General features: G+C 36.0%; 1 protein-coding gene across 11 annotated transcripts in view; it reads right to left on the reverse strand.

Annotated features, from left to right (window-relative positions):
- Positions 1-2,889: 2,889 nt before the first annotated feature.
- LOC128860023 (arginine-glutamic acid dipeptide repeats protein) overlaps positions 2,890-26,302 on the reverse strand; it is an 83,058-nt gene continuing 59,645 nt past the window's right edge. For 3 of the 11 annotated variants that reach the window (XM_054097236.1, XM_054097240.1, XM_054097234.1), the window contains 12 exons: positions 21,064-25,882; positions 20,871-20,994; positions 20,658-20,802; positions 20,428-20,591; positions 19,968-20,027; positions 19,265-19,348; positions 17,677-17,797; positions 16,575-16,674; positions 16,373-16,461; positions 16,267-16,319; positions 12,913-13,454; positions 2,890-8,293 (listed from right to left, as the gene is read on the reverse strand). In XM_054097236.1, the coding sequence (XP_053953211.1) occupies positions 13,439-13,454; positions 16,267-16,319; positions 16,373-16,461; positions 16,575-16,674; positions 17,677-17,797; positions 19,265-19,348; positions 19,968-20,027; positions 20,428-20,591; positions 20,658-20,802; positions 20,871-20,994; positions 21,064-25,882 (5,775 nt within the window). In that variant the 3' untranslated portion in view covers positions 2,890-8,293; positions 12,913-13,438. The remainder of the gene's footprint in view (positions 8,294-12,912; positions 13,455-16,266; positions 16,320-16,372; positions 16,462-16,574; positions 16,675-17,676; positions 17,798-19,264; positions 19,349-19,967; positions 20,028-20,427; positions 20,592-20,657; positions 20,803-20,870; positions 20,995-21,063; positions 25,883-26,302) is intronic. The other 8 variants (XM_054097245.1, XM_054097242.1, XM_054097244.1 and 5 more) reach the window with 7 other exon arrangements.

The following is a 26,302-nucleotide window of genomic DNA, read 5'->3' on the forward strand; positions in this document are numbered from 1 at the left end:
CCCTTTATAAAAAAAATAGTTTCTTTTTTTGCTTTTATCACGATTCCGGTTTCATTTAAGGGGACAGATACCTGTAAAATTTCGAAAAAAAAAATTTTTTTTCATAAAATGTTAATATAATCCTTTAAGAATATGTCAAACAATTTTTAGAACGTAAATTTAAGTATTTCTTATATTACAGATCGTCAACCGTGTCGACCCTATCCTTTGCGTTCGAGCGCTGGGAGAGGTATAGTTACGTTGTATTCTAACTTTAGACGCGTTTTTCGCAAAACTATATTTTTCGAATTGGCGTACACGATAACTCGAAAAGTTGTTGACCGATCTCCCTGAAATTTTGCACACTTCTTTTTTATAATATTACTTTCCATGTGAATTTACAGGTTCTTGAAATTTTTTGAAGATATAATTTTTCCGAAGCAAAAATAGTAGGAAAATTCGCCCCAAAATTAATTTGTTTTTCGCATTTTATTCCGCGAATTTGTTTTTCCATTTTTATTTAATTCATATGAAAATTATGACATTAATAAACAAACAAATTTTTGGTTTTTTATATTCAGGTCACTGACGCCGATGCTACAATGGCCGCCGAATGAGAAGCCCCGCTGCTACCTTCCTGGAAGAATTGAGTGTACAACCGCCATTTTTGTTGATTAAAATAAAAAAAAAATGTTCTATTATTTTAATGTGTAAATAAACTGTATGCCAATTTTGAAAAAAATATATTGACTTATTCATTTTAAATCATTTTAATCAAAATCAGGGAAAATATGGCCGTTTACAGGTTTTTTTTTTAATTTTACAGGTATCTGTCCCCTTAATTAATTGAAATCCTAAAATTATATCCTGTAATCTTCTAGATTTTATTGTTTTAGCGTATGCTAATTTTTAGACTTGTGCACGCCTCGTTGGGTTTGTAGTGAATAAACAAAACGTCGGCTGGGCTTAAACTGGATAGCCAAAAAGGGAAACTTTAACTACTTTCGTTATTGTAATCATGATCGGGTGGGACATTTTCTCGCTGTGTTCAATTTGTACATAAAAGACATACCTTTTGTTTCGTTTGTGTGTATGAAAATAAGGAGGATGGAAAATTGAAGAAACTAAAAATGTGCACATGTACCAAGGTACAAGCAAAATCTTCTATACTATAAGGTGAATGTCTGTACGTTGTCCGCGCATCACTACGAAACGACAACACCAAATGACGGAAAAATTTGTATACATTCATATTTTCACCCAATGAAGGTTATAGGCATGTTTTTATGATGGAACTTCCTTCCCACAGCCCACAGGCCACGCCACCACTCTCATTCGTCATTAATAATCGAATATTTGCTTAAATTTAATCTAAAAAATCTTAGTTTTTCCTATTTCCCTCTATTTATAGCACACTCTAGACTTCATAATCCGCATAAGCTGTTCAACTACGACCCAAATGCAAAGTTCAAAAACGGTTTGAGATAGAAAATTAATCAAAATAATTTTGCTTGATATTTTTCTGATTGGTTGTTTTGATTTTATTCAACGAGGCATAGCAACGGATGCCGGGTATTTTAATATTATGGTTATTAATAAAAAATTATTTTCTGTGAAATTATTGTTTGTAATTCTTTTATATACATATCCTAAATCCCTCAAAACTACTCCTACGCGAGCGGGGCCGCGGGTTAAAGCTAGTATTAAATAAAACAAATTTTGTTTTAGGATTTTTAAAGACATTTCTGAGATTTATTGCTGTAATTGTTATTTATTTCTTTCATGTTTTTAAGTATTCCTTAGGCATAAAAATTACCATACAATAAATTAAATAATTCATTTCTCATCATTATGCTCGTACATACACATATATGCACTATCTACTTAGCTTTGCGTGTGTGTTTGCCGCGCATACATATGTATGTGCATATGTATATGTATGCGTAAATGTGATTTATTGTTGTGATATTTAATAAAGTTTTTTTTTTGTTTTTTTTTTCTTTTTGTAATTTATATACTCAATTTAAATTTAGTTTGTTTTTCATTTATTTGCTTGATTGCTGCTCTAACTCAAAATCTATACATTTTAGATTTTGTATGTATGTATATTATATTAGTTTTTTTTTTTGCTTTTGTTTTTTGTTTACAATAATTAGAATTTATTTTTCATAATAACTAGAATATTAATTTTGTAATAATTACTTATAAAATAAATGTTTTTGCTATACATTTTAGCCTAGTTGCGGTGTTTGCCATTCAATTTTTATATGAATACAATATATAATATTATTAGGTATGTATGTATATATGTGTGGTTCTTGTTTTAAATTGGTGCTTTGTTAATGCTATTAATTTTCTCTCTTGCTTTTTGTAATGCTGCGCTGTGACCTCATCACTAAACTGTCTTTCGCTTTTTGTTGACTTAAAAAGTTATTTTTCTAATTGTTTCTTCTTTTTTACACAATTTTTGTTTTTTGTTTCTTTCTTTCTCTTGCTATATGATTTATGTACTTTTTAATGTATTTTACGTCTATCGTTTATCGGTATGCGTAACAGCAGAGTATACGCGATGTATGTATGTAAATATGTATATCGCACGCTGAGCATAAACAAAACGACACAACTGCAAATCACTTCAATTTGAATGCATAGAATGAAAGTTTATATGATATTTGTATGTAAGCGAGCTACAGTAAAGAGCGCATTTTATAAATTTTCTGTTAATTATTTACGTCACTATGCGTTTATATTAATAATATTGTAATATCTACATATATTTACAAAACATAAATCAAGCAAGCTCTGAATACCTTTGAATAGCATTGATTTTGAGTTGTGGCGCTTTGTAGTTAAGAATGTGCATTTAATTTTCTCATGCAGTAAATGGGGAGAAATGAAATGTTTCAATGTGTCAAGACCTTGTTTCCTTTTTCGTGCTTTTTTTCTTTTGTTTTTTTTTTTTTTCAAATATTTCAGTTTTGAACTCATAGGGTTGTATTTACAGCTGTGAACACGAAAACAGCAGTGGCATTGGTCTACGTTTTTTTTTCTTTTCAAATACTGTGCATTCAGGTAGAGCGATAATTAAGGGTATTCCAATGAGAGGTGTTACAGGTGAATGGATTGCGCTATTGAGAGATGATTAACAATTTTTTATGACCGGCATTGGATGGTATTGATCTGGACAAAGTTTATTTTCAACAAGACGGCGCTACGTGCCACACAAGCAACGACACCATTGATCTTTTACGGGAATAGTTTCTGGACCGTGTTATCTCTCGAAGAGGTGATCACAATTGACCACCGAGATCTTGTGATTTAGTACCTTGTGACTTTTTTCTTTGGGGCCTCGTGAAAGAGAAGGTCTACATTCGATTCAAGACCTCAAAGATGGAATTCGAGAGGCTATCGAGGAAAATGGAAAATTTCATGAAAAGGATGTTGTCCTGTAAGCGTGGTCGTGGTGGTCATTTACCTGATGTTATTTTCCACTATTAACGGCATATCTTTCTCTTTATAATGAAATAAAAATCCGATCATTTATATTATTTTTTTAATATCATTTTTTCATTTTTCTTTGAATATCAAAATAACACCTCTTATTAAAAAAACCTTTATATTGAAATTTTTATATTTATTTTTTTTTTAATATCACAGCAAAGAAATGCTGCCTTTATAAGAGTTAATAAAAATCACAAAATAGTATTTTCTTAGAATAACGTTTTGAGGTGACCTCAACCTAATCGAATATGGAAAAATAAACGAAATTTTATTTAATTTTATATAATTTTAATTTTTAATATGGATTTATTTTATTTATTTAAGCAAAGAAATGCTGCCTTTATAAGAGTTAATAAAAATCACAAAATAGTATTTTCTTAGAATAACGTTTTGAGGTGACCCCAACCTAATCGAATATGGAAAAATAAACGAAATTTTATTTAATTTTTTATAATTCGAATTTTTTAATTTTTAGTTTGAATTTATATAAAATTTTATTTAAATTTCATGCCAATGTCTATCAAGGATTTTGTACTGGTTTTTAACTGCAGTACTAAAGAAAAGTCATTTGATGCCACCAAATACATCAATAATACTAAATAAGGTTATAAATTAACTTAGCAGGCCTTGAAATCGCTTTGAAATCGATCTCATCAGTAACAACAAGCAAAAGTGGATGCAAGTCTTAGGAAGAATGAATATACGTACATAATTTTGCCAAGCAGAACGTAAAAGCTTAACTTATTTAACTTGTTTTTTTTTTCAAATATTAATAGTGGGGAAACCTTTTTACACCATCGGTAGATGGCTGCACAGGTCGATATCTCGTAAAGTATTGATCAGACAATTTTAAGTATATGCTCGTTTCAAAGTGACATTTTACACTACAGAAATTATTTTACCTGTTTTTTTTTGCTTGCTCCATTCAGTTATGAGTTACAGGGTGTTAACAAGTCATGTAAGTCATGGAAGTCAACAAAGAGTACATTTTTTTATGTAAAGTTTTTCTTTCTTCTCAAGTCGAAAATGTAAGCCAGACCGCTGAAATTGTGAATAATGTTTATGGTCCCTATACTGTAACAGCTCATTACGTGCAATTTTGGGTTCGTCAATTCCGTTCAGGCATTTTTGGTGTTAAGAAAATATCGATAATGTCGAAAATATCGACCTAATCACAGAAGTAATCGAAATTTACTGACATGTCAATAGTCGTAACATCGCCCAGGAGCTAAAGATCGACCATAAAACAGTGTTAAGCCATTTGCGCTAAAATTGTACGCAAAAATGAAGAATTTCTTTTCCTCCAAGCTAATATTTTGCACCTTAATTTTGAGACGTGAAGCTAACTTAGATAAAAAATTTCACTCCATCCCAATGTACACATTTCAGAAATGTGATGAAAATGAAAAATATGACTTTATAAAAAAAAAATACTTATGAAAAATGTATGGTAACTCGGGCAAGATCGGACGCTTTAAGTTTTGAGTGCATATTTTATTGGAAAATCGGAATAGAATGGGCGGCATTCATGTAATTTTGTGAAATTTTACTGACAAAGATTCTATTCATGCTAAAACTAATGTTATACTAAGGATTATTTTCGTTAAATTCCGTTGTTGTTGTAACAGCACAAAACTGCACTTACTTTTCAGAATTTAGCCGATTCCTTTTGGGGTAACGTTGGACCGTCTATCGTGTTTGTGCCCTTTGCTGTGTTATTGACCCCAAACAATTCATTTTAAAATAAAGCAAATCCGTCACTATCTCAGTACGATTGTTCTGCCAGGACTTTTGGCTCAGAAACATCGAAGTTGCTAACTCTGAATGATGGATTTAATATATTACACCCTTTTTGGGTGTTTGGCCGAGCTCCTCCTCCGTCTTGATGTTGTTTCACAAATGGAGGGACCTACAGTTTTAGGCCGACTCCGAACGGCAATTTTTTTTTAATGAGGAGCTTTGCGGATGACGGAGGAGCTGACGGCTGAGAATTTTAGAAGCAAAGAAAATATCTGCTCGATATCCAAGGAGAAAATTCATGCTGCCTATGCCCACTCTATTTCGAGTAAAAAATAACAAGGAAGTACCACTAAAATGCAGCTTCCAACAGAACAACTCGACGAAGCACAAAAATTGAAGGGGTAAGTAATGGTTTTGCACAGTTGCACGACCTCATTTAAATAGAAACTCGTTTGGATGCTCTATCTATCCGGCTCTATCTATCCGGCACAAGCGAACTTTCTTCCATCAAAAAGATGTTGGCATTTTAACGATGCAATGTTTCTATGCGGTAATGCAATAAGAAAAAAATATTTGCAACAAAGTACTAGTTTTTGGCTTATGTAGAACGTTTAAAATTTTAATTTTTTTTTTAAATTTTTTTTTAATTGATTTTTAAGTTTTAAATTTAATTTTTTAATTATTTAAACTTTTCTTCTATTAAATTTGGAAGATATCGACATGCGCTTAGCCACTTCGTGCTGGTAGAACAAATTAGCGCGTGGCTGCCATTCGATAGTGACTGGGTTCGAAGACCGAAACACCAAAATGATAGGAAAGGTTTTTTCTAATATAATAGCGATCGCACCTCGGCAGGCAGTACCAAACGTCCGAGTGTATTTCTGCCAACCACAAAACGAACTACCGTTCGGCGGCGGCTTTTCCTTTTTTGTGTAAGTCAAACAAATATTTGAGTTTTTAAGCTACACTGCACACTGCTAACGGTATTTTCGTGCTCGCAACTGTATATACGCAAATTTTATTTGTCTGATTAGCTTAATTGTTTGAAAATATTTCCTTTTTGCATATATCTATGCACTTTTAACACAAAATATCTTAAGTCAAATTAGCAGTTTTTGCTGTAAAGTTAAAAATGCTGGTCCTTTCGGTAAAAAAAAAATAGATATATTTATTTTCACGTTTATTACGGTAAACTCTTAAGCTAACGTTGTGAATTATAAATAATTAGAATATTGCAGTAAAACTCAACAATTTAATGCTTGACAGGAAAAATTGCTAAGCCAACATAATTTTTTTTGTTTTTGATTTATTAAAAATCCACAGATATCAACACTTGCAGCGTATTTGCGATTTACATACATTTTTACTTGGGCTAACCATTTACAATTCTTCGACTCCTTTAATTAATACATACTTTTAGAGCCAATAGACAAATAGTAGCAAACAAATAGCAAATTGCAATGTGTCTACTCGCGTTTTGTTTTCTGCTTTTAATATATTTCCTTTAAATTATATATTAAACTTCTGCTTAAAATTCTAGCATTAGGCTAATTTCAAAATTTTTTTGAATTTCAATTATGGTATTTCCTTCCTTTTCTTAAACTTTATGCTTATTTTGTTCAATCTTCTCTCTAAACAACAAAAAAAAAACTCTTATCAAACAAAGAACATACAAAATTATGTTGCAATAAATGTACAAATAATACTCAGCAGCGATAAATAAATAGATTTTAATACAACGTGAAAGCACACGAACGAAAAGTAGATTTAAATCTATTAAAATACTATTAAAATTAGCAAACTTCTACGCTTCTCGTATTTCTTCATTGCTAAAATGTTTGATAAGTTCATATCTATTTACATATTTGCGTGTGTGTGTGTGTGTGTGTGCGTATACAGCACAATAATATGTATGTATTTATGTGTATGTGTGTTTCAATATGCCACACAATTCCACAATTCCATAATTTGCCTATTTGGCAATTTTGCGCAACTACAAACAAAACGAATTATCAAAAGTACCGTTAGAAATTTTCCTATCATGCCTATTTCCGATACATCATCTCAATTATCAATATTTTACTTACATATACTTACTATGTATAATGTACTAATATGTATGTATATGTATGTGTGTAGTGAACAAGCGCTTGCCTTGAGGAAAAGTAAATTCCATATACAGTTCATTTGTACCATCCATACATTTAGTGAAACTACTTGGCTGCACTCTTCCGTTATATATGTTAGTGTATTTGTATGTTGTCATTTAAGTGCAACTAATGTCAAAAACCTATTGTAAGCGTATTTTTTTAAACATAGCTACTAGTAGTTACACATGCAAATACATAAATAACTGCTATGGCGCTTGCGCTTGGTAAGCATTAATGGCAAAATCATACAGTTGACTTTAGTGTTATTGTTTTGAGTGCGTGTGTGTGTGCATGTTGCTTTTTTTCGCAGTAATCACTTGCCAACCGTCGTCGCTAATGTACATATGTGTGTGTGTATACAATATTTTCGTTTTAGTTTTTGTTTTTTTTTTGTTTGTGAAAACCTTTGCGTTCAAAAAACTCATTTACAAAAAATATCTATCGTACAAAAATGTATAAATTTACATGAAGTAACTTACAAAATATACATACATATGAATATCTGCTAAAAGCTTTTTTCACTAATTTCTATGCTCTTGAACTATTTGTTTTTTTTTTTTTGTTTATTTTTTTTTTTTTTTTGTAATCTCCCTATGTATTGCAAAACGCTCAGAATTAGGCTCCGATTGTGATATTTTCTTTTTGTGTTTGTTGTCGCATAAGCACGAAAGCGCCCTTGTGTGTGTGTATGTAGGTATGTACATTTGTGATTTTACACCAAGATTCCCCCATATCCAACTTATGCTAAGTGTGAATAGAGGCATATCCACTTTATTCACCTGCCTTTTTGCTCTTTATGCAAATCTTTTTGTGGTTGGTTTGTTGAATTTGCTGTCGTCCATCTGATTACGTGCACAATAAATTATTTCTCTTTCAGCGTCAAATTTGTGCTCATGCCAGATGAGAGCTAACGCAGCTGATTTCTGTAGGGAAACCGATAAGATGATAAAAAATATTAGTAAAATCGGATTTCATTTCGGAAAAAAATACTAGTAACTTAAACTGTGCATAGGTATTAAAAATTTAATATTAAAAATTTAAAGGTATTAAAAATGAAATTTTAAAAGGCATATTGGGTTATAGTAGGTTCACATATAACTACTTATAGATTATCTACTTTTTCGAGCTTCACTCCCAAACCGTAATTAAAAAGCGAGATTACCCGTACAAAATTTCTCTCCCAAAAACCAAAATTCTAAAGTAATCTCAGATTACATATAAATATACAGGGTGAACGATAAGAAGTTTTACCTATTCAAAACACCATAACTTTTTTGTGTGAAATTAGTTTTCACTGATTTCAAAGACAAAATTGTTCAAAAATGATTACAATTTTAACATATATTCACTTTAGCTCGATATAATCACCTTTTGCCTTGGCTATAGCCTTCAAACGGTCAAAAAATGAGTTGCATGTTGCACGAATGTGATCTTGAGGTATTTTGGCCCATTCTCGTATAATCGCTTTTTTCAGCGCATCCATACTGGCATATTTTTTAGTCCTCACCTTGCTCTCCAAAATGGACCAGATGGAATAGTCCATCGGATTTGCGTCTGGCGAATTCGAAGGCATTGTGTGGACGAAATGAAGTGTGGAACATGATTTTTTAACCATTCTTTGTTCACACGAGCTTTATGAGACGGTGCCGAGTCCTGTTGGAACGTCCATGGTCTACGACCGAAATGTTTGCGTGCCCACGGCTCTAAAGCAGCTTCTAAAACATTTTCCTGTTACTAATACGTCCCATTCACTTTGCCACCTGGCTCGATAAAAACGATTGGAGAGCGTCCATCAGCGGTCACTGCGGCCCAAACCATTACTTGAGATGGGAAATTGCTTCGAGTGGCCATACGTAGGCTCAAATTCTCGTATGAGCGTTCGGTCAAGTAAACACGATCGTTTTGAGTGTTTATGAACTGCTCAATTGGGAAATTTTTTTCATCAGAAAACACAATGTTAGGAAATTCACCCCGTTCGTGCAAGCGCAACAACTCCTTTGCTCTTTCGCACCGAACTTTTTTTTGCTGAGGTGAAAGATCGAGTACTTTTTGGAACTTGTAAGCCTTGACCTTGAGCTCAGTTTTCAATATGCGTCGAATGCTGTCTTGCGACATTTTCAGTTCTTTGGCCATTTTTCTTCCACTTCGACGTTGATTTCGTTCAAGTCGAGCCTTCACTTTCCAAACCATTTCTGGCGTTGTTGCGGTTTTTTTTTTTGGTCCACCTCCATAGCGTTTAGCAATGCTACCAGTACCATTGTAACGTTTTATAGTGCGATACACAAACATTTTATTCACTTTGAGGTGACTGAGCTCACGAACAATGGCTGGTTGTGATTTTCCAGCCAAATATTATATAACGCAAGCACACTATTACGCTTGAATTCCATCACAAAAAAATAAATTCAACAAAACGGAGACGCAAATGCTTTTGATGGCTTATAAACAATATATTGAACTGTCATTAGAACAATTCTGACGTTGATGTCATGAGCTGTTTTACAGATACAAGCAGTGTGAAGTTGGTAACACTTCATATCGTTCACCTTGTATGAGATTATTATATAATCTTGGATTTCTGAGAAAAATTTTGTATGGGTAATCGCGCTTTTTAATTATGGATTGGGAATTAAGCACGAAAAAGTAGATAATCTACTTATAGGTGAACTTATTATAAGGGTTAGAAATATTTTGAGCGTTCATAGCAACGAGAAAATTTTAAATTTTTTAAAATGTATGATTGTTTATTACAGCATTACAAGATGTTAGCCTTGTGAATCATCTAATTGTACATATCTCTTATTTACTGCGATACTTTGAGCTTGGACATACACAGATGAGCATAACAAGGTGCATGATAATTTTTGTTTAAATATTTACACTGTTCCTTTATTTTTCTTTTTTTTTTACTTTACTTTTTCTTTAATTATTAAATTTTTTTAACCTCATTTTTTTATTTATTTACAATTTTTAAATTTATTTCCTAATTTTTAATTTTTACTGTATTTATAATTTTTATTTGCTTTTTTTATTCTATGTATTTGTTTTTTTATTCTATTTATTTATTTTATTTTTTATACATTTTTTATTTTTACACTATTTAAATTTTTTAATTTTATTAGTTTTTCTTTATTTTTTTTCATGAATTCATTTATTTTATTGCTTTATTTTTTTACAGTATTTTTTTTATTTTGGAGGCTGCGTACGAGGAGGGCCGACCCCAACTAAGGGACCATGGCGAGGACGAAGAAGAAGATTTTTATTATTTTTATTTTATTTATTTATTGCTTTTTATATCATTTTTTTACTAATTTTTAATTTTTTTTTTTACAATATTTAAATTTTTTATTTTATTCGTTTTTTTACTTCATTTTTTTCATAAATTTTTTTTGTGTTATTTATTTTTTCATACTTAATTTTTTGTTTTTATTTTTTAAATTAATTTTCCTTATTTTATTGCTTTATTTTATTTGTTTTTTTTTTTTTAGTTGTTTTATTTATATTTTTGGAGATTGGGTACGAGGATGGCCGACCCCAACTGAGGGACCATTACGAAGACGAAGCAGGTTTTGTTTAATTTTATTATTATTTTTTTTTATTTATTGTTTTTTTTATTTTTTTTTATTTTTTTATTTTTTTCTTTTTTTTCAGTTTTTTATTGCTGTTTCCTTTTTTTATTGGTTTTTTTTAATTTGTTTGTTATTTTATTTTTTTTTTGCTATTTTTTTTGTTATTTTTTTTGTTATTTTATTTATTTTTTTTTTTTGTTATTTTATTTTCTTTTTTGCTATTTTTTTTTGTTATTTTTTTCTTTTTTCAGTTTTTTATTGTTGTTTCCTTTTTTTTTGTTTTTTTTTTTTTAATTTTTTTTGTTATTTTATTTTTTTTGTTATTTTTTTTTTGTTTTTGTTTTTGTTTTTGTTATTTTATTTTATTTTTTTTTTTGTTATTTTATTTATTTTTTTTTTGTTATTTTATTTTCTTTTTTTTTTGTTATTTTATTTTTCTTTTTTTTGTTATTTTATTTTTCGTTATTTTATTTTTTTACTTTATTTTTTTTGTGTGTTTTCCTGTTTATTTTGTCCTTAATTTTATTTTATAATTTTTTTTTTGTATGGATTTAATTTTTCTCTTTTGATTTATTTAATTTTTTTCTGTATTTATTTTTTTATTTTTTGTACTTATTTAATTTTTTATATTTATTTAATTTCTTTTTCATTTATTTAATTTATTTTATTTTTTTTCGTATTTTTTTTGTTGTGTTTGAATTTATTTATTTAATTTTGTATTCCTTTCTTTAATTGTTTTTGTATTATTTCATTTTTTTTCTATGTATTTAATTATTTCATCTTTTATTTTTTCCTTTGCTCATTCTTTAAATATAAATAAATAAATATAAATAAACTTTTTACTTTATACACACTTTAGAAAAATTTAACAATTTTAAAGCTTTTTAATACGAAGTTTTTGACATTTTTGGATATGCAGTAACGTAACTCATAAAGCTTTTTTAAAAAAGTGCAAGTTTTAAGTTGCTAAAAAATTAGTTGATTTTTAATCTTTTTTTTTTTTTGTTTTGCTGACGGCTTTTTGCTCTTCATTCCGTATAAAAAAGGAATTTATATATAAAAAAGGAATTTATATATAAAAAACAATTTATATGGCATAAGACTGCAAAAAAATGTATATGAAGTTCCGTTTCTATACATTTCACTTTATTTATATGCAAAAAGAAACAAGTGTTGTCACCACAAAAAAAAATTATTAAAAATCAGCGCAATTTTTTAGCCGCTAAAAACTTACATTTACAACTAAACTAAATTTTGATTTTAATAATTACTTTTGAGCAATAAATTAAATATAATTTATAATTTAAATATAATTTCAATGAAAAGACCTTTTGAACTTTTATTTAACCTGCAATAATAGCCATCCCTGACTTCAAGTGAACCAAATTCGAAATTTTCTCTTACGTTTTGAAAGTAGTATTAGGAACATTGTCCAATAGCATTTTGTAATAGCATGAATAGCGACATCTTGAGTAGATAATTTTTGTAGAATAAAAAAGTCTCATATCAAAACATTCTAATTAAAATTTAAATTTATTTTCATGTATTCTCCAAACTTGATATGTTACCTATGATATTTGCATAGAATTTAAAATTGTAAAAACATAAATGAATTTGTGATACAAAACAATGTAGGTATGTTATACCCATGCACAGATAAGAATGCAAACCAAAATTATGATTTTTTTTTTCTTTAGACGTAACGTAGCTCATTATAATTTAGAGAGGAATTGAAAAAAAAATATATATTTATATATGTAGATATATAATATTTATATCAAAATAAGCCAATATGCACATGTACATTGTTTTCACAGTTATGCTGCAACAATTTGCACGCCGCTCAACACTTTCAATGCAACGGTATATTCGCACAAAAGCGCACACAATACGCGCAAATGGATAAATTTATTTACAAAGCTAGTTTAATTAGTAATACAAGGAAATTTAATATTAAATAGAAGTCTACTAACTTTTCACAGTCGCGGGGAAATTGCCAACGATTGCAACAATTATTTGCACAAAATTAAGCATTACACACAAATGAAATGTACTTCACACATTAACCGCAACATTGTCCAAAATCGAACAAACAATTAGTGAAGAAATAGACGGCACAAATGCTGGTACATTTCAAAGAGTTAATGAGGCTTAACTTTTACTTATGGTGTGCAGTTGATACGAGTGGAGTGGAGTGAAGTGAAGTCGAATGGAGTGAAGCGGAGCGGAGTGGATTGATGCGTAATCTGGCTTGTTTGTGTCAATGGTGATGATGGTAGACGCTGCTGTTGTTGTTACTGTAGTAGTAGGTAGTTGCTGGTAGAACGATCGACTGCACGCGGTACGCATTATTTATACAAACACTAACGTTTAACGTTAAGTTATCCAAGCGAAACACTGTGGCGAGACACTACTTCTTCATTCATCTTCGTCGGTTTCTTCATTCATCTTTCATAAAAGTTAACGCATGCTATAGAACGTTCTACCATAGTGGTCCATTTACCTGGGCCTTTGTCTGTTAAAAAATACACAAAGCGAAACAAAACAAATTCAAAATTGACAAATTGATAAAATGCATACAAAGTAATCAACTAGATGACAATTTTACAAATATTGGATTAGCATCTTTTTTTTTCAAATAACAAATGGTAGTCATACAAATACACTTAAGATGAGCGGCAATTACAAATGTTGTATGTTTGTCAAGTAATTGTTGACAACTCGATATAGTACACAAGCAAGCATAATTTCAAGCATTTGCTTCACTGTTGATACTTCAAATATAAATTACTATGTACATATGCATTTATATATAGAGGAGGTATGCGCTTAAGATCTACCGCCTGCAATGCGATGAGGCATAAATGTTCGTCAGTTCACCAAAATCAAGGCCTTGCATCACAGAACACTCATATATATATTTTTTTCTTATATATATTTATTGTGTACGATATATTGCAGTATAAGTACAGTGTGTTTCAAAATTATTACCGAGCATTTAAAATTTATTTCGATACACAAATACAATAATAGATTTAACTGTCTGTTAAAGTCTTAAATTCATCAGAAAGACACCTAATGTCAGTCTTTCGTAAAGGAATTAATATGCATCGACACTAATGCGGCTTATCAGCTAATGGGAGATTTAGTCTGTTGGTGCGAGTTGAACTGTGATTTCAGATATCTGAATAAAACTTCAGCTATTTTGACTTTTGAATGCACAAATCTTGAGAAAGATTTTACAGGACGTATCTATTGTTGTCATTAGACAAGCGGCCAATAAGAACCTACCTACCTCCCTGGTCCCCTACGCAATTGTACGATAATGGCGTCGGGCAATGCCATTGATGGCCTGTACACCGAAGTAAAAGACTATCTTACCTGTCTTTTTCGCTTTTTCACTGCGAGGAATCCACAACTTTCGCCCACTAAGTCCACGGCGACCCTCTTTACCACCTAGACAAAAGGAGATCAAACTTAAGCTTAAGGTCAAAGTCAACGACACACCAATACCGACTGTAAGGTTAGGTTAGGTTAGCCTGGTTGGCAATAAGTCACGCGTAGACCTTTTGGTCCCTAGCGATACCAGATGGAGACCGACCTCTATGAATACCGAAAGTAGACATCATTAAGGATGTCAGCGCTTTTGGCGAATCTCAGCAGCGCTAGGAAATCCGCTATTGAGACGTCCTCCAGACCGTCAAACAATGGGGCTCCCAGGCATTTTAGACGCGTTTTTAATAATGCCGGACAAACGCACAGAAGGTGTTCTAAAGTTTCCTCAACAACCTCTCTGCATTTCCTGCATTTGTCCGTGTTAGCAATCCCTACCTGACCTGTTAACATACCTATGATAGTTCTGCAGTACTTTCACGAGAGCGTAAGTACGAATTGAGTCAGTTTTTTGTTGTTAGTTCTACCGACTGTAAACAAGTTCAAAACGGCAACATATCACTAGCCGGCAGTACTGTTTGGTCGCCTGTTACTAGTGATACGCAGTGGAGAAAGCTTCAGACATGCCAAAACACTGCTATTCGGATAGCGACGGGATGCCTTCAGATGTTCCCTCTACAACACCTTCATAACGAGGCGTAGATGATCCCTATGAAGGAGAACAACAAACTGCTAAGCAAACAGTTTCTGCTAGGGTGCTACCGAGGGTCTCACCTATGCAGACACCCGCTTGAACCTGACCCACCTTCCAGGTACGTCAGGAGGCACCTCTTCAATTACTCCGACGAGATCCATGACAAAACAAAACGACAACTACTGGGCCGGAAAGTGTTTAGGCAGACAATTAACGACATTCCGACCCCTGAATGCTGTAATCGGAGTCCAACCACTATCTATTGTAGATGAAGAGCTTCAGCTACACCGACGGACCCGCGTATCTTTACCATAATTACCTTCTGTATACTGTAGCAGGTTAAATTTATACCTATGCAGAATTGACCCCGACATACCAAACGTATGTCCAGCATGTGAAAGCACCCCGCACGGTACTAACCACTTTTTCACATGCCCATAAAACCCACTCATCTAACATCCCTCTCTCTCTGGGCCCAATCTGTTAAAACAGCAAGTTCACTGGGGTTATCATTAGATGAGTTATACGAAGACAACCAGTAATCTACATTGAACTGACAGGGTTTAGTAAGCTGCCATGATGTGCGGGGTATTCGGCATTGCGGAATTGAAGCCAACGGAGTTTCACCGACCTGATAGCGAGAGGGGGATCAGCAACCACAGCAATGAGGCAAAACAGATTTTACGGCCGTAAACGATCAACAGTTGGAGGTCAGAGAGGAGTAAGCATTAATATAATGCGTCCAGCAAAATGTCCAGTAGAGCTGGCATCAGATTACTTCACGATTACCATGGTGAAAAAAAGCTCTCATCGAAATTTTAAACTTATTTTTTTTATCGTAAGAAAACTTCTTAGTAAAAAATTTTGAAAATTTCATTAAATTATCAGCAAAGTTTTCAACTTTGTAATCGGAACATTTAGAAAACTTCTGGGTATGCAGTTTCATAGCCCATTCAATTTCACAAGAATAAAGTGTTAACTTGTAGCTGTTCAAAAATCGCATTGCTTTTTTTTCTTATTTTTTTGTTGTTTTTGAGAACTTTCTGCCATAAAAAGCACATGCCCTGCAGTCGTTAAGTTTGATTCCAGATTTAATTTAAATTAAAAACTCTGTAAAAAAATGTCTCTGCATGGAAGTGGTGTTTGTCATTTTATATTAAAACGTACCTATATTATTTTGAAACACACTGTAATGTCTTTGTTCAAAGGGAATATTTACTAACAGAAATCGTTAACTCACCTGAAGTACTGTTCGTGCAGTGACTGTCGCTGGAATTCAGCTGCCTGTAAATACTGTAAATATGTGTAATTAAAAATGCTATTTATTAAAAGATGAGGGGAAAAACCTGAAGCTGGTCGGCGTAGGACATGCGCAGCAGAACGTCCGGCTCTCTAGGCATAAGCATACTTGGGCGTGGATATTGGCCAACATTCGCTGGAGTTGCGTAAGATATGCAAGTAAAGAAATTGGAAAATGTTTGTGAGAAAACATAGTCAAATGGCCAATGCGATATGAATCGCTGGCACGTATTTTATATACAAACTCACGTGGCAGTTGAAATCCGGCCTCCGGTGGTTGCGGCTGTGAAGGCAAAGGCAAATGTAAATGAGTATGAGAGTGTGCATGATATTCTCTCGTCAATCGTATCTGAAATTTTAAATTTTCAAAAACGTAGCGAATTGTTTTGAGTGTGTATTTGCAATCATTTATTTTTTTTAGGCGGGATTTGTTTGTTTGTTTTGTTTTTGTTGCGTTACTTTTTCAAGACTCAAAAAAAATTATTTTTAATAATTTTAATTATGATTTTTTGAAAATGAATACTGGATGCATTTTAAATGTTAAGTTATTTGATTAGTTGTTAATTAGAAGACAAATGGCGGGCCAAGTGGTGCAAAAGCCAATTTCTTTATAAATGCTTAAGAGTTAAGAGTCCAAATGAATTTACAATGATTAATATGAAATAAAAATGTATTACAAGACAACACATAAATGCCTTCGAATTGTATGGCACAAACACTCAGATGAATCGTGAAACATGGCGAGACACAAAGTAATTCATACAAACTGGCAAGCAGACAATAGCATTAATGAAAAAAATGGCAAGTTGAGCAAAGTAGCTTTTGCGATTTTTAAGCAAAAATTTAGATTTGGTTTAATTTATTTCCTTATACAACTGCAATAAAATGAGAAGACGCTCTATGCGTGTATAGCCAATTGTTAAGCTAAAATTTAATTTACAAATACAAATTTTAATGAAGTAAATTGAGTGATTGTTAGAAATGAATGCACGAGCTCAGCCAAACACACGCACACACACACTTTTGATTGATATTTTTTGTTTAATTTAATTTTTATTTTTCCTTTCCTTTTTGTTCTGGTTAATTCGCAAATTTTGAAATTTTCTTCCAAATACGATTGAAAGTTCGATTTGATATGTTTTAAATTGGTTTTGGTACGAAATACGATACGATATGTGATAGTATGATTCGATATCGAAGAATATGATGTGATAAAAATGGTTGATATCAAATAATTTTGAGGTAACAATAATGCAATGATGATAACGATGAATTTCATGTAAATATTTGTTGTTGATGCATTTTCTTTTTTACTTTTGTTGTTGTTTAATAGTTTATTTTTCATATTTACCATGTGCTCGCCGGGATCTAAGCCGACATGATGCGGCGGCGGAATACCCAAACGTTCACGCTCCATTTGTGAGATAGCAGCGGGATTAGCGTACAATGGAAATTGTGATGGGTGCATACCGCTACGAAAAAGCAAAAAACAATAGACGTTTTGATTAATTGAAATAGTTTGCTGCTGTAAGGGATTAATGGTAGTTTTATATAGAAATGGATATCTACATGCATAGTGTTTTTCATTTAGCATAACACAGCCGCAGCTAACAAACTTTTTGTACAAAGAAAATTGCACATAATTTCCCACGAAATTTGAAATTTCTTATGCACAAGTTGTTGTTGTTGTTGTTGTTATTGTAGCAACATAAATATTCCCCATGCATATAAGGAGAATGTTGTTGAAGTCACAGTCCTTGGTCGGATATAAATCCGGGTCGTTCCAGTTACGTAGAACCGACTTTCGTGGGAACGTTTCTTATGCAACTCTTAATCCCAGCTTACTAATGTAATAAGAGTTGTCTCTCTCTCTCCCTCTCTCTCTCTCTCTATTTCCCTCTATCTCACTCTCTCTATCTATCTCTCTCCATCTCTCTCTCTCTATTTCCCTCTATCTATCTATCCCTCTCTCTATCTATATCTCTATTTCCCTTTATCTATCTCTCTCTCTTTCCCTGATTACGTTTATTTTTCTCTGGTTTTACGAGAATTTCTATTTAATTTCTGGCCTTGGGCACTTCTAGAATTGTCAGGCGTCATCTGACGTTTCCATTGGAAGTTTGGCATATTTTTCCAAAAACGCACTCAGAATGTTTTAATGTATGAGCCATATTATCATCTCTATATATCTATCTCTCTATCTATCTATCTATCTATCTATCTCTCTATCTATCTCTCTCTCCCTCTCTCTCTTCCTCTCTCTAAAATTTATCTCTGCAAAAAAATTAATTATTAAATAATTAATTTCGCACCTTAAAAAATTGGTAAAATAAATTTGAGTCGTTGCCGCTGTTCACAATTAAAAAAAAACTACTTGAAAGAAACGTTTCTGAACAAAGTGCTCCGTAAATGGATTCAATTCAATAATCCTCATGGACAATATTTTGAAACACAATAAAACTGTTTTCAAACAAAAATTATCATTTTTCTCTTAGTACAGAAATATAAATAGCAACCCTCGCAAAGGTAAAAGGGTATAACTTATAATAATAATATTTATTATTCTACAATCACAGGCACAGGTTTCCATTTATTATGAACTCAAATACCATAAAACGATTTTTCGAAATACTATGGGCCCTCTGCCGCCACATAGTTCAATGTTCTGAAAATATGATACCACCGATGTGCGACAAACTGAATCAGCTGATTACTCATATTTTAATTTATTTAAAATTGTAATTGCATTTAAACATTAAAAATAAAGGTTTGATTTTTGCGAGTTTTATTACCCGAATATTTCAACTAAGCTTCTAATGCAACTAAAATACTTTGGCCACAGCGCCACCTAACGGGTAGAAATATACCTTCTTGTAATATCAGTCGTGAAAACGATCATCAATCATTTTCTTGAGTAAAATAATAAAACTGAAACTTACCGCCTGTAATACTCCATCCAATGCGGGTCCAGACGCGACTGACTGGCAGCTGCAACTTGGGCGTTCTTTATTTCCTCCAGTTCCCTATAAAATGAAAATACAATTAGTCATTTTCAGTAAACGGTAAGCTCAAAATCGAGTAGCATAAAAGGATATCAAAAAACAAAAAATAGAATTTTTGCGGTGGAAATATCAGATGACGGAATTCTTGGCACAATGGAAGATGAAAAATGGATGACAAGATGGGCGAAGAATAAAAAAAAAACAAGACATTGAGCGAAAGTTTTAGCAAATGTATTTTAGAATTGCATGCGATGGAAAATAAATAAAATGGGCACGCAAAGACAAGCAAAGAAGGGAAGGAAAAATATTACAAAAATGTGTATACGAGTATTAAATAATAAAATTTTAAAATCATACATGCCAGCGCAATTTACTGTATTTACCGAGCGGAAAATTTAGAATTTAAAGAGTAACAATTTACAAAATACAGCTCGACTTCAGCCTCGTCAAGGTAGCTTTTTGATGGCATGTACAATTTGTTGTCATTGATTTTTTAACATAAAATTTCTACATAAAGTATAATAGATGATCAAGCGTGAGGTATGACGTAAGGCAGATGTTTAAGCAGTTATTTGAAATTACTCGATTTAGATTATAGTTTTCGTTTTAGTAAATTAACAATGTTTTTAGGCAACTGTACCTCTCTCTACTATATATTGGCCCCATTGGGTGATGATATGGTACCATCTGTTCAACAGGGCTGAAATAATCAAAAAAATACACACGCATAAATTTTCAATTATTTCATGGCATCGTAAAATAGACACAGTCATATGCATTCGATCTATACTCAAACTTAGTATATGTGAAAATGTGGAAAATAAAATATACAACAAATGATTAAAAGAATTAAAATAATAATAAAGTTAAATATGAAATTTTATGTATGAGCTTTATTTGATAGTGATAAGAAAGGCCAAAGTAGCAAGTGTTTTTGCAAAAAGTATTTCTCAAACAAACAAACAAAAAATCCATGTAAATAATTTTGCATTCGTTTTTATCATTTTCCAATCTGATGTGTTTCGTTTGATAAAACTTAAGGTAAAGTTACTTCATTTGGTGCCCTGAACATTCACATAATCAGTATTGTATTTACTCACACCCACCTGAACGCTACATGCGGCCTTGCATATTCCGATAATTGACGCAGCGCTGGCGTGTCCGCATATGGTGGCTTCAATTCGGCCTTTAGTTTGGCCTGTTGAGCGGCCTGTTGCGCAGCCACAGCTTGTTGCTGCTGTTGTTGTTGCTGTTGCTGTTGTTGCTGCAAAATATGATAATGTAAATAGGCATTCATAACGCACATTTATTTTGCTATTCTAACTCTTACTTGACGACGCTCACGTTCCTTTTCGGCAAGCTTTCTATCGCGCTCTTCTCGCTTTCTCGCCAATTTGGAGTCGGCCACTGGTTTGAAAATCAAATCCGTTCGCGTGCAGGAATTATAATCACCGCGGTCAATGTGGCGCACAAATCTGCAAATATATGGAATTATTTTTTAGCGAATTATATTTAATGGAGATATAATTTAATCGTGATTTACATGGCCGACTGCGAGCGATGACATTCAGTGTCGTCCGGTTTGGCTTCGGGACTAGGACCACGCGGTAAATTTTGCGTTGGGCTGGGTATTTCCGGCTCCGGATCGGGCTCAATGTCGATTGGTACTGCGAGAATGATAAATTACATAATTAATGAAAATGAAATATTATAAAAAATTGTGCGCCAACACTTACATGGCTCAGTTGGATGATGTGGAGCACCCAAATTGGCTGAATGTGCGTGTGCTCGCAGGGCATCCATGTGCGTTGTTGGCTTAAGACCCATTTGTTGACCATCTTGGAATGGGGAAGAATGCGGCGGTGGCGGATAACCACCCAAATGTGACCCTGGATAACCAGCTGGTGGCAGGCCTGTGGGAGTCGAGTGTGAACTTCCCGGCGGTCCACCGCCGCTATTGTTGCCCTGGGGCGTCTTTGGTGTTGGTGGTTTGTTTTGTGCCTGTGCCTGTGCTTGCGCCTGGGCCTGCGCTTGTGCCTGCGCCTGCGCTTGTGCCTGCGCCTGCGCTTGTGCTTGTGCTTGTGCTTGTGCTGCCGCTTGTTGTTGTTGATGCTGCTGATGCTGTTGTTGCTGTTGTTTTAATTGATGTGCAACCACGGCTTGTTTCTCAGCGGCCGCCGCTGCTGCAGCTGCCATCGCTGGATCGTCAGGGCGCGTGGGTGGAGGGCCTGGCAGACCTGGATGATGCGCGCCCAACACCGAGGCTGGATCGAGCGGCCCTCCTGGTTGCGGTGGCTTCATGTAAGCTGCCGGGAAACCAGGTCCATAAGGACCATAGCCATAATTGAATGGGTTGTGATGGTGCGGGGAGTAAAACATGGAAGGATGTAAGAGCGGATGCGGATATGGCGACTGGCCGGGATGCACGCCTATTTGTGGTATACCAGCGCCAGGTGGAATCAATGGCAATGGCAGTGGCATCTGTGGATGTCGGATGACAGGTGGTGAAGCACCAGGCCGTAAATGAGGTGGCGGCGAAGTTCCCAGCACACGTTGATTCGGCTGTGGACAGTACATCTTGCTTAACGGACTAGCCATCAGTGTGGAAGCGCTGGATACGGGTGGAGGAGTCATGTGTGGGGACTGTTGACGTAAAAGTGCATGACGATCCCGCTCTGCTACAGCAACTGCTGCCGCCGTAAGTGCCGATGATGATGGATGATGGCTGAGTGGGCTTTGCGGCACCGGATGTAGCGGACTTTGGCGGCTCAAACTACCAACGCTTGAAGCAGGCGATGCTGAACGATGTGCTGATGAAGAGCCTGGTGTGCCGCCGCTTCCAGGGCCACCAACACTTTGCGGCCCACCAATGTTGGAGTTTGGACCTTGCACACTTGGGCTGGCGCGACTAAAGGCAGATGATGGCACAGTATTCGTGCTTGGCGCAGAGCTAGCTGACGTCGTGGTAGAAGCCAAACTAACAGCAACGGATGAATGTGGTGGTGCAGACGAGGAATGCGGTTGTGCAATATGTGATGGGGGCGTACGTCTGCTGAGCGCCGATTCCGGCATACCCGTCAGCGATGGTGGTCCTGCCAGAAGTGCGATTGGTCCACCCCCTGGACCCAAACCAGCCATTGTGTGCGACAGAATTTGGTGTCCAGGATGACCAACTCCAGCGACAGCAGCATGCGCTGGATGACCAGGTGGCAAATGTGCCAGATGCGGATGTATGGGCATTGGATGGCCAATAAGACCCGGTGGTGGGTTTCCTGGCATACCGGACAGAGGAGAGCTACGGTGCGCATGTGGAGACTGCTGTGGCAGCATCGATGCTTGCGATGTAGGGGGTTCACGTGACTGTCCAGATGGTGGACCACTATTGGGCCCAATGCGCTCCTCATGCAAATTACGAGGCTGTGGTTGCTGCGCCGGCGATGGTGTGCGCACTGTACTGGATTGTTGTTGTTGTGGAGGTATTTGATGAGTAGGAAGCGGTGGCCCACCACGCGGATCATGGCCTTGCAGTGCAAGCGGGATAGGCGCATGCGGGTGTATGCCACTTGACATATCGGGATGCTGGCGATGTAACTGTTGCAAATGGCTGGGCGGGATGTGTTGGGGATGCAAGCCTGATGGAGCCACTGTTGACAATGGGGGCGGTGCCCCAACTGAAGTAGGAGGCATTGATGAGGCAATTGACGATTGTGAATGCCCTTGCAATTGCTGTGAGTTGTTTGGAGGCGGTGTAAGGTGTGGATGGTGTAAAGAACTGGGTTGAGGAGGTCCAGATGAGCCTGGTGGCAGACCAGAATTTAGTTGTCCATGAGACGGCGGACCGTGTGGCGATACCAGATTTTGTGGGTGCATACCAGGTGGTAGACCACCTCCCGCTGGTGAAGGTAAATGTGGCGATGGATGCGGCGATTGGAATTGTTGTTGTTGTTGTGATGAAGGTTGTGAGCTACTATTACTGCCCTGACTATCTTGTCCAGGTGTCGAACGAGATGACGCATCAATTGGGCTCTCCGGTGGCGGATATTTCAATCCGCCAGGTTCTTGGGTCCCATATGGCGAGCCTTTGACGAGATTCTCAGCATAGGGCGAGGGTTTCATTGGTCCTCCATCATTAGGTCCTTGTGGTGGTGGAGGATATTTTAATTCTTGTGGGGGTCCATACTTGACAGCCATTGGATCGCCATATTTCAGCATTAAACTTGACTCGAAAGCAGAACGAGCCAGTGGGTGTTGCACCTCGTGTTGATAATGAGGCTTTGGCATTGCAATTCCGGGTGGAGGCGTTGCACCAGGTGGTGCACCGTGTGAAGTTGGTGGCTGCGGATCTTGAGGTGCACCGCCACCATACTTAAGCCCTACATCGCTCGGTTGGTTAGGCGGACCCGTGTATTTTCCCTCAGCATTTGTCATGGGATAAATTCCTGATACTTTCATGTCAGGCATCTTCATCGGATCACCAGGGAAACCTTTTGGTGGTTGCTGATGTGCTGAGAGATCACCCGGATACTTGCCCTGCTGTTCCATGGCAAATTTCATATCATATTTACCTGCGGCAGCCGCCGCCGCTGCTGCTGCTGCGGCTGCTTGCATTTCTTGTACTGTTCCGTACTTCATGGCGTGCTCCAGTGGCGGTGGAGGGTACTTAATGTCTTGCATTGCAAACTTGCCACCCTCATATTTGATGCCAGCTGTCGCAGCAGACTCATTGTACTTCATATCCATATCACTAGGGTATTTGTGCGTTGGTGGCGGTCCACCTAATGGCATGCCCGTTGATGGCGGAGCGTTGTTGTCGTTACTGGGCATCGACTGTTGCAGCGGTGGCCCATACTTGATTTGTCCGTCCAAAATGTAACCTGGTGGTGGTTGTGGGCCCCCTGGTGGGAGATGCATATGCATATGTGGCGGTTGAGGAGGGACATCGGAGCCAGCAGTTGTTTCATTAACAGATGTAGCCATTGAAGTCGGCGGCATACCCGCGGCACTTTTGCATTCCTCATTTTTGATCTCTACTTTAACTTTTAGATCTTGCGGCTCGTTGCTGTTCTGATTGCAGGTGGCATCCAAGGAATCATCCAAAGGCTCCTTCTTGATGAAAACAGCGTTTTCTTGCATATTTGCGTTGGAGCTGTTCGGTGGTAATTGCTGCTGCAATGACTCTTGCTTCATATTAGCGATCTTCTTCATCATCTCCTGCTCCTTGGTCAAATCAGCGGTAACACTACCTTCAGATACATCCATTTTCTCTAATGGATCCTTACGTTCAGTTGACAAGTCCCCGCGTCCAATGGAAGCGTTTAGCGCCTCAACAGTTGCTATGGTAGGCACCTTCATTGGTGTTGGCGGAGCACTGACTATATTCAGGCCTCCATCATTTGTATTTGTTGCAGGATCTTTTGTGTCAACGCCAACTGAATCGCCTACAGGTGTTGCTATAGCCACTTGTCCGCTAACAGGTGCCTGAATATTCGTTTCTTCATCATCATTTTTGATAGTCTCTTTGGTGTCTTCACCAGGCTTTTCGGATTTCTCAATTATTTCCGCCTTCGAATCGCCATCTGTCGCAGCACTATCCTCTTTTCCACCTGAGCTATCTTTGCCCTCCTTCAACGACTGCTCTACTGTATCAGTCGTATTCGACTCAGCGTCATCCAACACCGAATCAGGCCGACTGTCAGAGTTCATACTCTCTTCCGCGGGACTATCGGGACGCTTACGCTTAGCACTGTCCTTACTAAGGCTGCCATCATCGGTGATATCGCCACTACCGCCACCACTGCCAGAACCTGCGCTACCGTCCACATCGGTACGCTTCTTCTTATTCGGCGTATCCTGCTTACCGCCCGCTTTACGCTTATTAGCCGCCACCGTCGTTGTCGTATTGTTTTCGGTTGCGTTTGCTCCTTTAGTTGGTGTCTTTGGACTATCTGCAGCCGACACTGTATCTGGAGTTTCAGTACCACGTTTGGGTCGTTTACCATTCGCCACCTGTTGTGTTGTTTGTTCCTTCGTATTATTATTCTGTTGTTGCTGTTTATTGCGTGTCCTCATTCTAGATGGTGATTCATCCCTTTTGTTTGTCAGACTGGAATCGCTGTCGCACTCGCTGATGTCGTCCTCGGTTAGAGAACTGTTCTCCTCCTTGGAGACAACGGGCGACGAGCGAGTCGAATCTGCCGCCGCTGACGCCGTCGTCGCCGTTTGTGGTTCCGGTGTATCCTCCTTCTTCGGAGGTGTATTACTAGCGCGTGTGACACGATTGCGACGCAAGGCACTTTGCCGGCGTCGACGATGAGGTCGATTATTATTGGCACCCGGTGTCTTCTTCCACAAATAGTAAAATTCCACCAATTCCGGTGTCTCTTTGTGCGGTAGTAAATCTTTGTGTATTCGAAAGAAATTCTTTCCAAATTGCCGTAAGCCCTTAATGAATTTCTTTGTTTCGTCCTCTGCCCACTTTTTATCGATACCCTTGGAAACGGGACACTTAACGAGTGCTTGAAGGGCTTTACCTGGATCGTAACCAGAATCGTGTAACTGAAAGGAGAGAGAGAAGAAGATAAGAATATATTTAATAGCATAGCGGGCGGGATGTTAGATAAGTTAACTAAAGGAGGCTTATAAAGAGGTGGTTTGTAATAACTAAGCGGGCTTTCTCAACTCTCTATTCTCTGAAAGTTTCGGAAAATAAAAAGTAGAGGAGGTCAAATGGAGGAAGCGTGGCAAATGTTTAAGTTTTCTTAGTATTAAGATTTTATACCGGCCTTGATTGATTATTGTAGTATTGTGGTATCCCACTGAGCCCATCGGAAATTGTTCAGAAATACAGCGCTGCTAAAAAAAAATTGTTTTCCTGTTCTTTTTTTTTTTAATTTTTTTTTATTTAAGAGCGCCATGCAGGCTCTTCTGGGCTTTGGGAGTAATGGTTGGTAGTAGCAAATTTCAAATATCCTCGCT

Source organism: Anastrepha ludens, chromosome 4 (assembly GCF_028408465.1).
Source record: "Anastrepha ludens isolate Willacy chromosome 4, idAnaLude1.1, whole genome shotgun sequence".
Classification (NCBI taxonomy): Eukaryota; Metazoa; Arthropoda; class Insecta; order Diptera; family Tephritidae; genus Anastrepha; species Anastrepha ludens.